The sequence below is a fragment of the Artemia franciscana genome, chromosome 2, assembly GCF_032884065.1.
Source record: "Artemia franciscana chromosome 2, ASM3288406v1, whole genome shotgun sequence".
NCBI lineage: Eukaryota > Metazoa > Arthropoda > Branchiopoda > Anostraca > Artemiidae > Artemia > Artemia franciscana.
The window spans coordinates 32,253,870-32,270,322 of record NC_088864.1 but is presented as its reverse complement, the minus strand read 5'-3'; the positions used below and the strand labels follow the sequence as shown (position 1 = coordinate 32,270,322).

The following is a 16,453-nucleotide window of genomic DNA, read 5'->3' as shown; positions in this document are numbered from 1 at the left end:
GATGGCCAGTGTTGAACTTAATACTTCTAATATCTTGAATCAGCATAAAAAATTCAATTCTTTTGATGTATCTATTGTTATCAAAATTACGTTTTTAGAGTTTTGGATTGAGTCGCTTTGGATTGATTATTATTGGATTGAGTTGCGCCTTACTTACTGTTCTTTATCACGAACCGTTTGTAAAGCTCTTTACTTTTCTTTGATTTTTTTTATAATTAATTTCTGCTTGATTTTACTCAACATATTTTTTATATTTGTTAATAATGAGTGTGTTCGTAATATTTTTGGATATCCAATTTAAACTTCTCAATAACAATAACTTTGTACAACAAATTTAAATAGTAGTCTACTATAGAATTTTGGGCGGATGGAGAAGGGAAATGCCATTCAAATGGATTGAAAATCTGTACAGCCTTTTGCTGAAAAGGGGAACTGAAGGGGGGGTGTCCTCTAATTACTTTCGACTCTTACAAAGGCAGTAGAACTTCCAGTTTCCCATTCCAATGACCCTTTTTCGTTCTGAAGATATTACAGTGTGGTATTTTGATAACCTGAATAAACTTATGTGTATCCTGGTTATCAAAATATTTGATAACCAGATTATCTTTCTATTTAGCTCTACTCTTTCCCAGAAGTCATAACTCAATGTCCCCCCTTTCTCTAAATATTCCCCGAAAGTTTTAACCTAACACCCATAACTTAATACCCTATTGAGTTATTGAAAACACATCATTTTGACAACCTGGCGGCACATAGCCATTTGATTTATCTCTATGCTTAGCCGCACATAAATTATATTTCTCATAGGAGCTTATGACACAAAAATAAATTTTTTGTCTCGGTTGGAAAAAAATTCTTCATGCCCTTCCCCCAATATTAAATTTGACTTTTCTTGCTCCACCCTCCCCCTTTCTTTGTCCAACAGTGCCTAAAATTCTCAACTCTTTCTCCCATCCCCCCAAGCTTTCACCAAAATATTGCAGAAATGGTATGTTAGCGAACTGTGTACGCGTAGTTTCTTTCGACCTACCTCTGTTTGCTCCCCAAGTCAAGATTTGAAGTTCAGTTGACCCCACCCTTCTCTCTCTAATTACCGTTCAAAGTTGTAACTCGATCCAAATAGCTATTCCTGAGAATTTATAAATAGGTTAAAAAAAATTATTGCACATATAGTATTTTGATTTACTCGGGTGGGCTCTTCGTTTCTAAGAAAAATTCTCTTAGGAAACTCTGGGAATCTTGGCGTAGTGGACGATACGTAAGAGCTTGCTTGAAATACAACACGTAAGGAATAAAAAATTTCGGTCAAGTTTCCGGGCCCCCTAATTAATGACGAAATGTACGACTTTCTTGTCCCAGATAAGTATATCCGGAAGTTTTGAGCTTAAGTTCAGGACAGCCAGCTTCAAACACGCCCCTTTCTTCATTTATAAAACCTAAATGTCAACAACAAACCTGCGTAATTCACGGCCCTTGCCTCAGGGGCTTTGAAATCATGTCATCCCAGGAAGTAATATTGCAAACGCATATATTGTGGGGAGACAGGTAGCAAAAAGGGTAGCAAAGAGGAAAATTCTAATCTCTAATCCAAGTAGCCCCCTTCAAAGTTTATTTGACCACCATGTTCATGTTTAGTGGCCTTGGAAAAAAAAAATAGTACATGGGACTCGCTTCATTCTTTATCGCTATCTATGAAACAAAAACTCTTGCGTTGGTTGAAGGCTTTTTTTTTAAATTGTTCCCTTGATTTACAATCACAAATAAAAAAAAGAAACAAATGAGTAAAATTGACCAACATTTAACATAATAATATGGAATCCACACTCATTTATTGTTAGACTATAGGAAATCCAAACTTATAAAGGTTGGATCGTATCAACCTGTACGGTAATACCAACATTTATAACACAGAATTCATAAAATGAAACAACTTTCTCATTTTCAAACCGTTCGTGGTAACGAACTGTTTGAAAATAGAGCGACCCGGCTTAATAGTAAACGAAAGTCTAAAAAACGGAATTTTGATACTAATAGATGCATCACAAGAATCGGATTTTTATGCTGCTTTCAAATATATAAGTTTCATTAAATTTAGTATTACCCATCAAAAGATACCAGCCCGAGAAAATTTGCCTGATTTTGGAAAATAGGGAGAATTCATAGAATGTTAACGAAAATCACACCATCGCATTCAGCGTATCAGAGAACCCCACTATAGAAATTTCAAGCTCCTATCTAAAAAAATGTGGAACTTCGTATTTTTTGCTGGAAGACTGATCACGGATGCGTTTTTTTTGTTTTTCTTTTCAAGGGTGATCGTATCGACCCATTGGTCCTAGAATGTCTCGAGAGGTGTCATTCTAATGGAAATGAAAAGTTATAGCGCTCTTCTTAAGTCACGAAAAAATTGGAGGGCACCTAGGCCCCCTCCCACGCTCATTTTTTCCCCAAAATCAACGGAACAAAATTTTGAGATAGCGATTTTGTCCATTATAGTCAACAAATATAATAAGATTTCTTTGGGGACGACTTACCCCCCCCCCATAGTTCCCGGGGGAGAGGCTGCAAGTTACAAACTCTGACCAGTGTTTACATACAGTAATGGGTATTGGGAAGTGTACAGACCTTTTAAGGGGAATTTTTTTGGTTGAGGGGGGCGGGTTGAGTGGAGGAAGCTACGTTGAAGGATCTTTACTTGGAGGAATTTGTCATGAGGGGAGAGAAATTCCATGAAGGGGGCGCAGGATTTTCTAGCATTATTTAAAAAACAATGAAAAAAATATGAAAAAATTTTTCAACTGAAAGTAAGGAGCAGCATTATAAACTTAAAACGGACATAAATTATTACGCATGTGAGGGGTTCATCTCCTCCTAAGTACCTCGCTCTTTCCGCTAAAGTACTTTTAGTAATTTCAACTATTTATTCTACGGCCTTTGTGATTCTGGGGACATTCTTAAAGAATTGGGACAAAATTTAAGCTTTGACGTAAAGAGCGAGGTATTAACGAGGGGGCAAACCCCCTCATATATGTAATAAAAATATACAAATATTGAAGTTCGTTGAGTAGGTTGATTTGTAATTTACGTATATTTATTACTAACAAAAACGTTCGTAAAAAATAAAATAAAAAGTTCTAGTTGCTTTTATAAGTTACCAAAAGTTGGAGGGCAACTAGGCCTCCTCCCCCATCCCATTTTTGTCAAAATTGCCCGAACAAAATATGAGAAAGCCATTTAGACAAAAAAATTAGTATGCAAATTTCGTTTAATTATTCATGTGCGGTGAGCCAAAATCAAAATATGCATTAATTTAAAAACGTTCAGAAATTAAATAAAAAAAAGTTTTTTTTAACTGCAAGTAAGGAGTGACATTAAAACTTAAAACGAACAGACATTATTCCGTATATGAAAGGGGTTGTTCCCTCCTCAACGCCTCGCTCTTTACGCTACATTTTTTATTGTTTTAAAAAGTAGAGTTGTGAGAAAAGTTCGAAATTTAGCGTAAAGAGCAGGGAACAACCCCTTTCATATACGGAATAATTTCTGTTCGTTTTAATGTCGCTCCTTCCTTGCAGTTAAAAAAAAAAAACCTTTTGTTTTTTATTTAATCAAAGCAATGGAACTATCTAACTACCTATACTTGGTAGTCCAATTTTATTATGATTATTTTATTTTGTATTTTAAGCATAAGAACACTTAGGTTAGGCAGATATTCAGGGAGACCTCGAAGCTACCCCCTTTAATTTTCGCCCTACTGGTTCAAATTATCAAATGTTTTTTTTGTTATTGCCCCCCCCCACCTTCATCTGGAAAAAAGCTCCTGCATGCATACCTGACATTGAATTAATATTTGCTCATTAGCGTTTGGTTCATCATTTTTCATTTCTTTTAACTTTTTTTTTAGTATAATCTCTATAACAAATTCAAGTTGAGAAATTAGCTGCCAAGGTTTATCTACGAGCTTTCTTGTGCTTTGAATTCGAACAGGTTGAAAACGTACTTCCGCCTTCACCTACAGCTGACTTTCTTAAAAACATAAATGCTCAATATTAGAGGGTCCCAAAAACCCTGATTAAAATCAATCTACACTAATATTATGTGTGACAAATGTCAACATACTAAATAAAGCAGTGGATAAACCAGACACTTTTCACATTGCATATATATATATATATATATATATATATATATATATATATATATATATATATATATATATATATATATATATATATATATATATATATATATATATATATATATATATATATATATATATACACACATATATATATATATATATATATATATATATATATATATATATATATATATATATATATATATATATATATATATATATATATATATATATATATATATATTGGATTTTAAGATGTGGAAAAGTGGAAGTAAATAAATGAAAAAGCCCCTAGAAAGTGAAATCAGATTAGTCCCATGTTTTCCGACCTCCTAACCCTTCTCCTATTAGCTTAAAATAGCTCCCTTGCCCTTTGTTTGCTGTCTTGCAAAATATTGGATGGAATCTGTCCATTGTTGAGGGAAGATTGCAAAATACTGCACTGGCTTCATCCTTGCTAATTATCATTTCCAACCAGAATGGCCTCATCTAAGTTTCAATAGCCTGTCTGGATTCTAATGGGATTTCATTTTTGGATATTCAAATCTGAGCTTGGCTCTTACGCCGAAAGAAATTTAGAATGAAAGCAAAGGAATGATGTAAAGCATACTTTCAATTCTCCTATTGATGTGACTATATTGTCCCAAGCTTCAAAACGGGGGTTAATACTGTAGTTATTAGACCATTAACAAACATGTTCTAGAGTCTCGGACTCTAGATATCAAAGAGTTCGTGGTAACGAAATGTAGAATGGAGTGATTCGGCTCAATAGTCACCGAAACTCCAAAAAACGGAATTTCGATATTAATAGATACATCAGAAAAATCGGATTTTCATGCTGATTTTAAACATATAAGTTTCACCAAGTTTAGTCTTGCCCGTCAAAAGTTAAGAGGCTGAGAAAATTTGCCTTCTTTTTGAAAAAAAGGGGGGAACACCCCCTACAAGTGATAGAATTTCAATGAAAGTCACACCATCAGATTTAGCATACAAAAGAACACTACTGATGAGGTTTCAAGCTCCTATCTGCAAAAATGTGGAATTCTATATTTTTTGCCAGACGACAGATCACGGATGCGTGTTTATTTGTTTTGTTGTTTTTTTTCCTGGGGTGATCATATCGACCTAATGGTCTTAGAATGTCACGATAGGGCCCATTTTAACGGAAATCAAAAGTTCTAGTGTCCTTTTTAAGCGACCAAAAACATTGTAGAGCAACTAGGCCCCCTCCCACGCTAATTTTTCCCAAAGTCGTCGGATCAAAATTTTGAGATGGCCAATTTGTTCAGCATAGTCGAAAAATCTAATAACTTTGTCTTTGAGGACGACTTAATACCCCACAGTCCCCAGAAGAGGGGCTGCAAGTTATGAACTTTGCCCATTGTTTACATATAGTAATTGTTACTGGGAAGTATACAGACGTTCAGGGTGATTTTTCTGGTGGTTGGGGGAGGGTTACGTGGGAGGATCTTTCCATGGAGGAAGGGGGAAGAGATTTTCCATGAAGGGTGGCGCTGGATTTTCCAACACTATTTCAAAAACAATGAGAAAATGAATAAAGAAACAAGTTTTTTCAACTGAAAGCAAGAAGCAGCATTAAAACTCAAAACGAACCGAAATTATTAGGTATATGAGGGGGTTTGTCACCTTCTCAATACCTCACTCTTTACGCTAAAGCATTTTTAGTAATTTCAAAAGAGCTATTTATTCTAATTAAACGGCCTTTGTGATTCAGAGGTCATTCTTAAACAATTGGAACAAAATTCAAACTTTACTGAAAAGGGTGAGGTATTGACGAGGAGGCGAACCCCCTCTTATACGTAATAAAAATATACGAATATATAAGTTCGTAAGGTAAGTTGATTCGTAAGTTACACATTTATTACTAATAAAAACCTTCGTAAATAAAATTAAAAGTTATAGTTGCCTTTTTAAGTTACCAAGAGGTTGGATGGCACCTAGGCCCCCTCCCCTGCCTCTTTTTTCTTAAAATACTCTGATTAAAACTTTGAGAAAGCCATTCAGTCAAAAAAATAATATGCAAATATCGCTCTAATTATTCATTTACGGTGAGCCAAAATCTAAACCTGTATTAATTCAAAAACACTCAGAAATAAAATTTTAAAGAACGATTTTTTTTTTAACTGAAGGTAAGGAGCGACATTAAAACTTAAAACGAACAGGAATTATTCTGTATATGAAAGGGACTGTCCCATCCTCAACGCCCCACTCTTTATGCTAAAAGTTTGATTCTTTTCCACAACTCTACTTTTTAAAACAATAAAAAACTTTAGCGTAAAGAGCGGGGCGTTGAGGAGGGGACAGCCCCCTTCATTTACGGAATAATTTCTGTTTGTTTTAAGTTTTTATGTCGTTCCTTACTTCCAGTTAAAAATATCCCGTTTTTTATTTAATTCGTATCAAGATTCACCAAACAAGTTATATTAAGGCCGTTGACGGTATCTCATACTTAGGCATCCCTAGAGACAGAGGCTCACATTTCTCTGTGAATATCTACCTCCTATACTTCAATTGTTTCCCAGAAATTTCGTTTGAATCGTCTTCACTTCGCCAGTCTTTATAACGATGTAGCATTGCCTCTTAGTCTATAAGTAATGCCTTTCGAAAGATTGTCTGTAAACAAAAATGATGAAGCAAAAATTGACTCGAGCTTCTTCCTTCACCAGATGTCTGCTCCAAATACAACCATGGACATGCAATTCAACATGGATCAACAAGTATGGGACAACCGACACAGACTTGCGCTATCGAAACTGTGCGAAAGGCATAAAAATAAAATTGCAGGTCATCCGTGGTTTGAAATTGTTATTTGATTTCTTTTTGACTGGTCGATTTGTTTTTCTTGTCTCAGGTTACAATATATATCTTTTTATTATTGTCATTCTTTTGTTTGTGTAAATGTTTTTGATTTCATTTTATTCTCAACTTTTCCATTTACTCTCCATCCTTTTCTTTGCTTTTATAGTTAGGTTTTCAATTATTCAAAATTAAATTAAAGGTTGCTACACAAGTCAATCAAAAAATAAATTGTATGTTCTAATAGAACGAAGGTACTACCTTTGAACTATCAAACTTTTGAGATTTGATGTGTTTTTCACTGGAAATTATGGATTAACAGAATAGCTGCAGACAAGTTTGATGGACAAAACAAATAATGTGTTTCTATTTAGATTGAAACTCCCCTCAACATTCCCTGAAAGCTTCACCTTAGTACACTCGGCCCTTCTGGACACCAAAAGTCAAATATGCCTCCTCCCCTTTCCCAATGGTAAATACTATATGTAAACAACTGGCAATTTGCATAAATTACATAGCTTGCCAAAAGGGTATCGAGGGAGGAATTGTCATCCCAACAGACATTGTTATTAGACCTTGAAATTACACTGAACGAAACGGCTAACTAAAATTCTTTATCTGATAGTTTTGGGAGAATAAGGGGGCTGGGTGAGCAGATTCCCCTCCTACCTCTTTTCACTCTTAAAAGGGCACTGGAACTTTCAATTTCAGATCAAATTAGCCCTCTCCGAAGTTTCTAAGAAAAATTCTTCTGTGGAAAGAACCTTGGTGAAAAAAATAGCACATAGAGCCCAGATCACTCTTTAGTTAGGCAGCGCTATTGCGCTGTCTATTATCCCAAATAAATACATTAAAGTTTTTAGTGCTTTGTACGAAACCGACATTGCTGTGGTTAAGGAAGGAATTGAGGCTACTATTTAGTTTAGTGTTGAAACAGGAATTTAATCATGTCTGTTTACTATCCCGTTTACTTGGATTATTTTGATTGACTGTTTGGAAAGTTAAAACCCTCATAGACTTAGATCATGCAGATGATTTGAATGTCCTGCATAAAAACGTTAGCACAATGAGTGAATTTTTGGATGTATTGAAAGTTTTTGGCAGAGGGAAAGGTTTGGAAATTAATGTGAAGAAGATTAAGCCGCTTAGACTAGGAATAAATAAAAGTGAAGATTTAATCTTGGGTAACTAGAAACTTTGGAAGAATTGTAAGGTAAGTCTGTGAACCAAGATTAGAATTTTGAAAGCTCCGGTAATGGCACGGGTTAAGTACGGTTCTGAAGTTAGGGCGCTTCGAAAAGCAGAGGAAGATTTATTAAATATTTTCCAAAGGAATTCCCAACGGATAGCTTCGGGTACCCGTTTAACTGATCCTATGTCAAACAAGAAGCTGCACAAATAACATTGTTCTATTCTACTTTCTAAGGCTGTAATGAAAGGAAGTTAAAGAGGGCTAAGAGATGTTTCACGGACGAAGGATGACGGATTGCCAAAGGTTGTTCTTTTGAGTCATCCATCTGGGAGTGTACGCAAAGCAGGTCGTCCCCGAGTGGGGTAGGAAGAGATTTATAATTAAAAAATCTAAAAGATTTTACAACTTAATGAGAGCAGTAAAGTGTGAAGCACTGAATAGATTGGGGCGTAGGAGAAGGGTGCGCGGCTGTGTCGGCCTTATGTGGCTCAATGCTGCTTTGAATTGTTACCAGCAGAGCTACTATGTGAATGAATATTTTGGGTCTAAGTGTGCAATATGAGGGTTGAGTGGGTGACAGCTTTCCTCTTGTTACGTACACCTGTTTTTGTATAATGTGAAAGATAAACAATGGTTGCGTATTTTGAAGTTTTCATTCTTAAATGTTTCTGTTTTAATATACATTAATTATTACTTTTTGAGGAAATATAAAACAATAGAATGCTGCAAATACTATATTAGACGTGTTTTCCTCTTGCTTTGCTTAAAACGCCGTCCCTTTACAATCTAATATTTAGTGTTCCAACAATTGTTGGTAGTCTATGCTTATTTGGACACTGAAAATAATCCCATTGCTAATAGATAACAATTCTTATCTACTGCAAAGACGAAATCAGTTGTTTGAATGCTACTGCAATAATCAAGCTGTGAAAAGGCAAAGAAAAATACAAGTCATGTCTTTATAGTCGTAAATGTGTACAACAGAGCGGTTTTTATTGCTTTCTTTCTTGTTTGATGAATTACCTTACTTTTTTCAGCCATATTCGATGTTTCTCCTCCCCCTACCCCAGGTGTTTATATTTCGTAATAACGACCTGTCCTTCTCTATTAAAGCTAATTAAAAAAAAAGTAAGCAAAAATACGGAAGTAGAGAGCGAAGTTGAAACTTCTGAAGCTCAAATAGTTTATAGAATTCAGAAATCTAGTGCTTTACTGAAAACGTAAAACCGACTCCAAAAACAGGATGTTTTCTTAGGAGAAGAAACATAAAGAAGTAACCTGCAGAAAATAAAAGACTAATTTATAAGGCTCACAATAGCTTCTCACCGGCCACAATATCAGTAAATTTTAGCATACAATTATAATCCCTACAAAATTCAAGCAAGCTCTGTTTTTAGTAAAATTTAGGTTTTAAAATTCCGCTAAAAATTGTCAAAACTAGATTCATTTTTCCTCGTTTATTTTTTTTTGTATATTCACAATAAATCTTGCAAAAAGAGAAGTCAAGATTTTTTGTTAAAATGGGGCACTAAAGCATTTGAGAATTTTCGCATATAAAATTTAAACTGTGTTTTTGAAAATAAAAATAAACAAATGATAATATTCTTCATTGGAAAGTTTTTTTAATGCATTTCTAGTTCTCGTATACCAAGATGGCTTGGAATTTGAGTATACAAGAGGGGGGCTGTAAACCTTCGGCTAAGGGTTAATCATGAAGATAACATTGGTACCTTTTTGATGCTTCCTAGCATTTCAACTCCATGGCGCTAAAATGTGCGATTTTTTTGGAGTATAAAACTTTATGATTGAATTATTGAAACAAAATTATAGGAGACGGTCGATATGAGAGGCAGCTCTTAAATGAGCTTTTTAATGTATCTCTTTGATCTGGCATTAGCCTGCCAGCCATGGCAGGAATAAAACGGAAATAAACTTGGAGATTTATGCTAACCATGAAAAAAAGAGATCTTCCTCGCTTTTCAAGATGGGGATCTGGAAACCTTGGTTTTAAACCCTAGATATTTTGACTTTTGTGCCAATGAGCCCTCTCCCAATTTTTTTTACGACCGCTGGTTCTATGTAATCACCCATGGCGGAGAAATAAGGAAACACATCAATGTTGCCCATGGAAAAAAAATCGTCCTTCATGCTCAAGGCGGTGGCCTGTAATTCCCCAGTGTTGGGTTTTCAAGAAAGGCAATTCCAATGGCGTCCTTTTAATTTCCATCCACCACTATTTTTGAGGGGTTTCAAGCTCTTTCAAAACCCCCAATTTTTTCGCAATTAACTTTGACTATTAAGTTAAGTCTTTATAATAGTTATTATTCCTGAACCACTGATAAATGAGAAATTGGTCTCAATAGACAGTTCTTTTTTTCAAATTGTGCTTTTAAACTTTCTTGGTTCGTTCTTTGCTAGATTGCAGCTGTTCCTGCCATCATGATATTGTATCGATGACTGCACTGGCTCTTGGGTAAAGTTCGTGGATTTATCAGAAATATAAAGTTTTTCCCCCTCATTGGGATTCGCGATTTTTGTCGTAGCCTACCAATAATAATACTAACAGTAAGTACTTACCCATATTATGATTTTGAATGCTTACTAAATTGTTGAATGATTGGTCCAAAATCGATGATGTTTTTCCTCTGGAAATTATTTTCTTCATAGTAGTCATAAAAAAAGAATTTCTATTTTGCTTTGTAAACCTAGCCCCAATTTCGGACAAATCTTGTGTGGCGAAAATGTTTTATATTTTTTGCAAACTTAAGGGGCTTCGGCGCCCTTCCCATCCATTCAATGGTCCTTAAAAGTTATCATTTCCAGGATGAACTAGGAACCATAAGTTGATTTATGAGCCGTATTTCCACTACTAGTACTATTTTTTCCTTTTTTTTTTAACATTCTTCTTCCTTTCAGAGAATTGAGGCCAAAAAGAAAAAAGAAAAACCATTTGAAGGTGGAAAATCAAACAGGAAATTTTGGCTTTTGACGACCTTTTTACTCACAGGAGCTGTGATATTAGGAACATTGTGCACTATGTGAGCATGGTTTAAATTTATTTTAAAATGAAGACTAATCAATACGAGATCAAAACTAAAAATAGTAAATTCATCAGTTTCGGCTTAGAAACTTTTAAGTCAATTACTACAGCTGTTTTAAGTCTTATGTATTTGACAAAGATTTATATTATTCTTTTGTAAAATGCTGAAAATGATTTGTAATTCTAAGTCTCTTTAAAGACCTTCATTTTTTGAACATATTGCACTGTTCTATGAGAAAATTTTGGAAGGTCGATTTTAATTCTCCCCTCTCCTCCCCCCCCCAAAAAAAATACCGTAACAAGTAAAAGGGAGAAAACACATAAAACGCTAGAGTTACAGTTTCAAATAAGTAAGTCATACTAACTTCTGGATTTTCTCAGTAGTTCATGTTAATTTTCTTAGGGTTGTGTCACACATTTGAGGGGGAAGACTAAGCTTAATTTAAAAGATTATCTTGGAAGTTTTTTTGCTTTGTTTTAGAGTTGCTTTTAAGTTAAATTTATTTGCTTACTAAACCTAAAACAACTAAACATGACTACTATGTTGTGGATCAATATTAGTGCTTTCTATTTTTCTTCGGTGATGAGCGGTCTTATATCAGCGAAAGTAGTCCACACGTCTCATTTGCAAAACCTCCTGGTCTCACTATATTTGTCTAGTGCGTTTGCGTACCCCAAAAGTCTTAGAAACTGTACCAGACGTCTCAAATTTGAACAAACGGGTCTCTGATTACTTTGGTAAATTTATATCCTTTTTCTTATTTTTCTCGTCAAGTTCTAAATAGTTTTCAATGGGATGTCAGGTTATAGATAAAATAAAGCTTGGCTTTTTTATAGATAAAATTTTTTTATTAGATAAAAAATTACCAAAAATAAGTTTTCAATGGGTGTCAGGTTTCACGTAAAATGAAAGCATGACTTTTCATAGTTACACAAATTATTTTTACAGGTTGTCGCCCCCCCCCCCCTCAATGGATAAAAAAACACAAGAATGCTGGTATCCAGGACTAATTCCATTGTTTCAACAACATAATGATAAAAACTCTCTACGTTCAAATATTGATAATTCAGTGATAGAATGTCCATCTGCTATAAGCACGGCCCTTGTTCGGTTGCCGTTTGATGCGTTTTTAGCGTTATTTAAAAAACTGAAATAGTTGTGGTTTAAAAACATGATTTTATTTTAATAGAGTTAGGAGGGAAGGCAGAAGCTAATGAGAAGAATATGGCGGTACACTACCAGCAAAAGTTTTTTTTACTTGTTGTAATTGACTTTTCTTGGTATTATTAACCAACCTTTGACGAGAAATCAGCCAAAAAACAAAAAGGAAAGGCCATATTAGCAGTGCCTGTTTATTCGAAGACTATTAATACTGTAAACAAATGGTTAAATCTTCCGTCAAATCTTTATATCTAAGAAAAGCCATGCTTTCATTGTATGTAATACCTCACACACATTGAAAATTATAAAGTAATTGAAGAAATAAGTAATCAAAAGAGTGTTTATTTACCTTTCATGTAAATATACCTGTTTATTATCGGTCCTTCATAACAGAGAAATGACTAAATTTATTGTCTAAGTCATTTCTAGTATTTCTACTTCTATGAAAATCCAAGCTTTTATTTATCTAAACCTGAAACCCCATTGAAAACTATAGGCTATAGAACTTAAAGAGAAGTGTAAGAAAGAAATATTTATTCACTCGAATATATCAAAATTCGATGTGACCCTTGGTTCAAATTTAGGACTCGTGACACTGTTTCTAAAACCTTCTTAGTGCTTAAGCGCACTGGTCAAAAATGGCGTGACCGGGTGGTTACGTTTTTAATAACCTTGAGAACTGTGGACCAGGTTTGCCACCAAATATAAATTTTTAAAAAATCCGATACTCGGATCGTGCAATGAAGCAAAAACTTTTTCTAAAATGACAAAAACTTTCAGTTATTTTCATAGAAAACAAAACTTTTTCTTGCATACCAAATAGTATAAACAGCAGTAAAACGATTCTTTACTCCAAAATGTAGCCTACAGGTTTGGGTCCATGTAATTTTGGGCGAGTGTAAAGCTTAATATATCTCTTTGATAAATGAGATTGAAAACTCTATATTCTTTCTTGAAAATAATTCGGAAAAACTGGTTTTAACCATTCCAGGTTCTAAATTTTTAATTTCCTTGTGGAATTTTTTATTTTAATAAAAATTTCCGAAAAACTTTCCGAAGTGGCTTGTTTCTTTAAAACTCGTACTCAGAAACTGACATGAAACCAATTTGGTTGTGATCTGACTCATTGGTAGGGGAAGGAAAGGAGTTTTTATTTAATGTCAGTCGACTTTGTAGAAAATAAGATTAAAATTCTAGCTAGGCTCTGTGGATGTCTGTGCTTAACCATCTTATGTGAGGGAGGAGAGGGGGGTTCGTGAAGACGTGTTATCAGGACACCTACGAGAAGCGATGATCGAATATCAACCAATCTTAGCGGAAGGTAAGAGTTAGTCCTCACTTATCCATTTTGGAATTTCAAACTTGACACGACTTTCTTGAAGAGAGAAAAAGGAATGGAGTTCTTTAGATTATGTAGTCTGATCATTTAGTGGAATAATCTATTGAATATCTACCAAGTTTAACGGGAAGTGAGAATAAGCATCCTTGTTGAGCCTTTTTGGGGTCATTACTCATTCTGACTTCCTCGGAGGAGGATTATCCCCTTAAGATTTTGTCATCATGATGCATACCAGAAGTACTACTGCTACTATTACTGCTAACAACTCACCGTAGCACCAAGCCGTCTGAGGCCAACACAGCTACGCACACTCCTCTTCAATCCCAACCTATTCAAAGATCCCTCTTTACACCCCCTAGGGAGTTTCCATTTACATTAAATCTTTCTTTATGACATCCTCCCACCCCAAACGAGGACGATCTGCTTTCCGTTTAGCCCTAGACGGTTGGTCAATAAGGACAATCTTTTTGTGATTGTCCAATTTTTTGGTCACTTAGAAAGGGCACTAGAACTTTTCATTGCCGTTAGAATGAGCCCTCTTGCGACATTCTAGGACCACTTGGTCGATACGATGACCCCTGGGAAAAATAAAATAAAAAAATAAAATAAACACACACCTGTGATCTGTCTTCTGGCAAAAAATACGAAATTCCACATTTTTGTAGATAGGAGCTTGAAATTTTTGCTAGAGGGTTCTCTGATACGCTGAATGCGATGATGTGATTTTCGTTAAGATTCTATGACTTTTAAGGGGTGTTTCCCCCTATTTTCCAAAATAAGGCAAATTTTCTCAGGCTCTTAACTTTTGATGACAAAGACTAAATTTGATGAAACTTATATATTTAAAATCAGCATGAAAATCCGATTCTGTTGATGTATCTTTTAGTATCAAAATTCAGTTTTTTAGAGTTTCGTTTACTATTGAGCCGGGTCGCTCCTTACTACAGTTCGTTACCACGAACTGTTTGATTTATTTTGCACAAACTTTCATCTAGGATGCTTAAATCATCAGCATAATCCAAAAAGTCCCGTGGTCTTCCATTGCCTTTCCTGTGCTCCTGAAGACAAAGTCCATCAAAATGATCCATATAAAGGGGGATAGAACACAACCCTGCTTAACTCCTGCCTTAATACAAAACCAACTGCTAAGCTTATTTCCTACCTTAACCGCAGCAGTATTATTCTCATACATAGCACTAATCACTTTAATGTATTTGTCTGGAATACCATATAAGGATAATGCCTTTGCTAAAGCTCTTCTATCAACAGAATCGAACGCGTTTGACAACTCAGGCACTTCTCAATTAGTAACCTAATAGTGAAAATTTGGTCGACACATCCTCTACCTTTTTTAGAACTGCTCTGTTCTTCTCTTAAAACTTTGTCTACAGTTTCTCTCAGTCTATAAAGTATATTGCTAAGTAATTTGCTACCTACAGAGACCAGACTAATGCCTCGATAATTACTCCCTCTTATGACCTTACTTATACAGTTGTTTAATTAGGATTTTCCTGAAATCATTAGGTAATTCCCCCCTTTCAAAAATCATGTGCATAATGTTCAGTAACTTAGTTCTAACCTCAGAGTCACGATATTTAAGAAACTCTTTTACCACACTATCAGCACCTGGACCCTTATTATTTTTTAATCCTTTTAGTACTGTCGCTAATTCTTCCTCACAAAACAAATCTTCCTCCGCATCCAAGTTATTGCAAACTTTTTCATTTTCCTCTATATCTTTTCCTGCAACTGTATCTCGGTTTAGCACATTCTCAAAATGCTCTGCCCATCTCTCTTAAACTCTTTCTTTATCACTAATTGTGGCCCCGTTCCTATTTTTAACTAGGACAAGTCCAGATTGGCTACTCCTTCTCAATTTATTAACATACCAGTAGAGTATTTTACTATTATGCCGTCTAGCTGCATTTTCTCGATCCTCGGCAATTTTATCCATGGCCTCGAGCAATGGCCTATAACAGAAATTGTAGGCAGGTATTGTCTAAAATCCGGGAAAAATAAGAATAAGTGGCTTTGGGAACTACGACTTTGGGAACTTCCTATCATGTCCAGCTTAATTAGGGTGGCGGGGGGGGGGACTCGGTCTCCCTAACGTTTGTATATTAGAACATTTACCATATGGTGTTTTCCGATTTTAACAAAACTAGGTGAAAACATACTTGGTTGGTCCCTTGAAAATGAGGGAATAGAATATTGAACTCTACTGAACGAGCTATGAATCTTGGTTTAAGATTGATCGAATGAGCGTTGAGCGTTGGAAGTCAACCATCCTTATCTTGTGCACCTTCAGGTGCAAAAAAGGCTTAGGTCTAAGTTCTGAGACGTAGATATAACTAAGAACGTAAGCGAAATGTACTTTGTGTTGAACTTGTTCAGCAAAAACCTTAATTATCCACCTTTAAAATTTCCTATCCATTAGCTATTAAATAAATGCTAGAAGAATAAGAAGGGAGTTTGGTATTTCACGACGCGCTCTTCTTAATTAAAAATAAATGGAGGTACTTACAACAAAGCTTCTTAATCTTAAAACTTACATCATAATTTAATATAATGTTCATGTGAAAAATAAATTAGAAAATATAGCCTGTGAAAATCCTTCGGAAAAGTAAATAATAAAAGAGAGAAATGAAGAGAAAACATACTGAGTTTAGATGAATCTATTAATCCGAGCATGTAAAGGATGTTTTGATTACTTCTCAGCTATCCTCTTGTCTGCTGAATCGAGTCAAAGTCTCTCTGTGGAT

General features: G+C 35.0%; 1 protein-coding gene across 1 annotated transcript in view; it reads left to right on the top strand.

The window, feature by feature from the left end:
- LOC136040231 (uncharacterized) overlaps nucleotides 1–16,453 on the top strand; it is a 98,541-nt gene that overhangs the window by 23,127 nt on the left and 58,961 nt on the right. The window contains exon 3 of the mRNA XM_065724428.1: nucleotides 11,067–11,188. Coding sequence (XP_065580500.1) covers nucleotides 11,067–11,188 — 122 coding nt within the window. The remainder of the gene's footprint in view (nucleotides 1–11,066; nucleotides 11,189–16,453) is intronic.